This window comes from Mus caroli, chromosome 9, assembly GCF_900094665.2.
Source record: "Mus caroli chromosome 9, CAROLI_EIJ_v1.1, whole genome shotgun sequence".
Taxonomy (NCBI): domain Eukaryota; kingdom Metazoa; phylum Chordata; class Mammalia; order Rodentia; family Muridae; genus Mus; species Mus caroli.
The window spans coordinates 91064773-91066678 of record NC_034578.1 but is presented as its reverse complement, the minus strand read 5'-3'; the positions used below and the strand labels follow the sequence as shown (position 1 = coordinate 91066678).

The window sequence follows — 1906 nt, the reverse complement described above, 5'->3', positions numbered from 1 at the left end:
GTGACAGAAAATTCTTATTTGAAATGTTTTATCTCACAGCTAAAAGTTATGAAGTTTCAAGATGAATTGGAATCTGGAAAGAGACCTAAAAAACCAGGCCAAAGCTTCCAGGAACAAGTAGAGCACTACAGGGATAAACTGTTGCAGCGGGTAAGGAATACCTGTATTCAGTAGTGTGCACTGCCATGGTTCTTACTGGCTTTATAGACCATTGGGATAATAGCATTCCAGATAACAGCCTTTGCTGCATAAATATTGAATGATGATTAGAAATACTTTATTCTGGATACTACCCATAGACTAGAGACAATTAATGTTGTTAAAAACATACTTTCAGAATGAGAAAACCCTCTGGGAAGACATTACATTGATGGTAGTAAGAAATCATTAATTCTAGGAAGTTCATCTCCGAGAAGGTGTAGTGAGAGGTAGAACACATCGCACATTGGAGAGTTCTGGGCTTCGGGACAGTGAATGTCCAGAGCGCCAGAACGAGGGCCNCATACGGTGCCTGTTTAATGCCCAGGACTTGTGTTGGAACTGCTGTTTTATCTGTACCGTGGCCATCATTCCAATGGTAATAACAGTATCAAACAGGAAAGGGCCTGCCCAGAGTTTACAGTTGCAGAATGGGTGGCAGGGGAGCTAGCTTTCTGGTAAAGGGACTGACGAGCTGTGCAGACCTATGGGAGCCCATGCCATTCTCTGCTATGTGCCACAAGGGTTTTCTCTAGTAGATCATAGCTAGTGTTCGTATTTTTGCTTTGTGTGTTAAGTCAGAATAAGTAAGTCAGTTTAAAATTGTTTAACTGTAGTATAGTTTCTATAAAATGTGCAGTCAATCAGGAAATAATTTATCATTTGGGGAAATGTATACTACACATCATTAAAGGAAGTTAGTCTTCTTAGTACCTCTTTAGATTTATAGTCTGCCATATAGTTGAAAAAAAAGAAAAATGAGGTTTAGAATATGGTGCTAGTTGTCTGTACCTCTTGAGTCCCTTTAGCCATGGTATCAGGCTTTTAGTCTACATGGAAGATTACATGTTGAGATGTTCCCTACATCTCAGTGGCAACAAACTAAACAGGGATAGATAATGCCAGTTACAAGTTTAGTCTCCTGTATGTCATGACTGTTAATTGGAGACAAGATTGTGTTTTTAGAAGGCATATGCTAAGGGTCAGCTAACTGTAGTCTTTGTAAATAAATTTACTAGAACACAGCTATGCCTCTTCACCTAGGTATTATCTGTGTGGTTTTCTTGTTGCTGTGATGCAGTGGAGCAGCTGTTAAAGGACTGTCTATGATCCAGAAGACACTGGGTTCTTTTGGTCTGGCTCTGTAAAAACTTTGCCAGTGTGTAGTTATAAGATTGTTTTTTTCACTTTTTAAAAAGGAGAAGCAGTTAAATCAACATTTTTGGTGCATGCCAGTCATAAATTCCATTTCTTTTATTAAAGGACTAAGATGGTTCAGTATCTTTAGGCATTACTTTAATTATTTATTCTGCCATTAATAGAAATTAGAATTTTGTTGGGAAGTAGCAGTTAGGAAAACTATAAGCAGTTATTTTTCTGGTTTATATAATTATGCCATGTGATCAGTTTATAAGTTAAGATTAGAATTCTTTTCATAATTACTTATAAAATATTTGGTAAGAACTTCTTTATTAAGTGAGTCTGCTATATATTGGCAGAATTGCTTTTCTTCGGTCTGTGATGGGAAGGTCATTATGTTAGCTTATTCTGATATGTTTGTTTCCTCTTCCCTNCCCTTTTCCATCGTCCTCTTTCCTTCCCTCCCTACTTCCCCCTCCCTCCCATTTTGATGTGGTAGGAATGAAGGGACAGGAGCTCTGTGACCGAGTTCCTGACTCTGCTGTGGCTGTGGTTGTTGTGCTCACTA

General features: G+C 38.3%; 1 protein-coding gene across 1 annotated transcript in view; it reads left to right on the top strand.

Annotated features, from left to right (window-relative positions):
* U2surp (U2 snRNP associated SURP domain containing) overlaps positions 1 to 1906 on the top strand; it is a 47034-nt gene that overhangs the window by 41666 nt on the left and 3462 nt on the right. The window contains exon 25 of the mRNA XM_021173225.2: positions 40 to 150. Coding sequence (XP_021028884.1) covers positions 40 to 150 — 111 coding nt within the window. The remainder of the gene's footprint in view (positions 1 to 39; positions 151 to 1906) is intronic.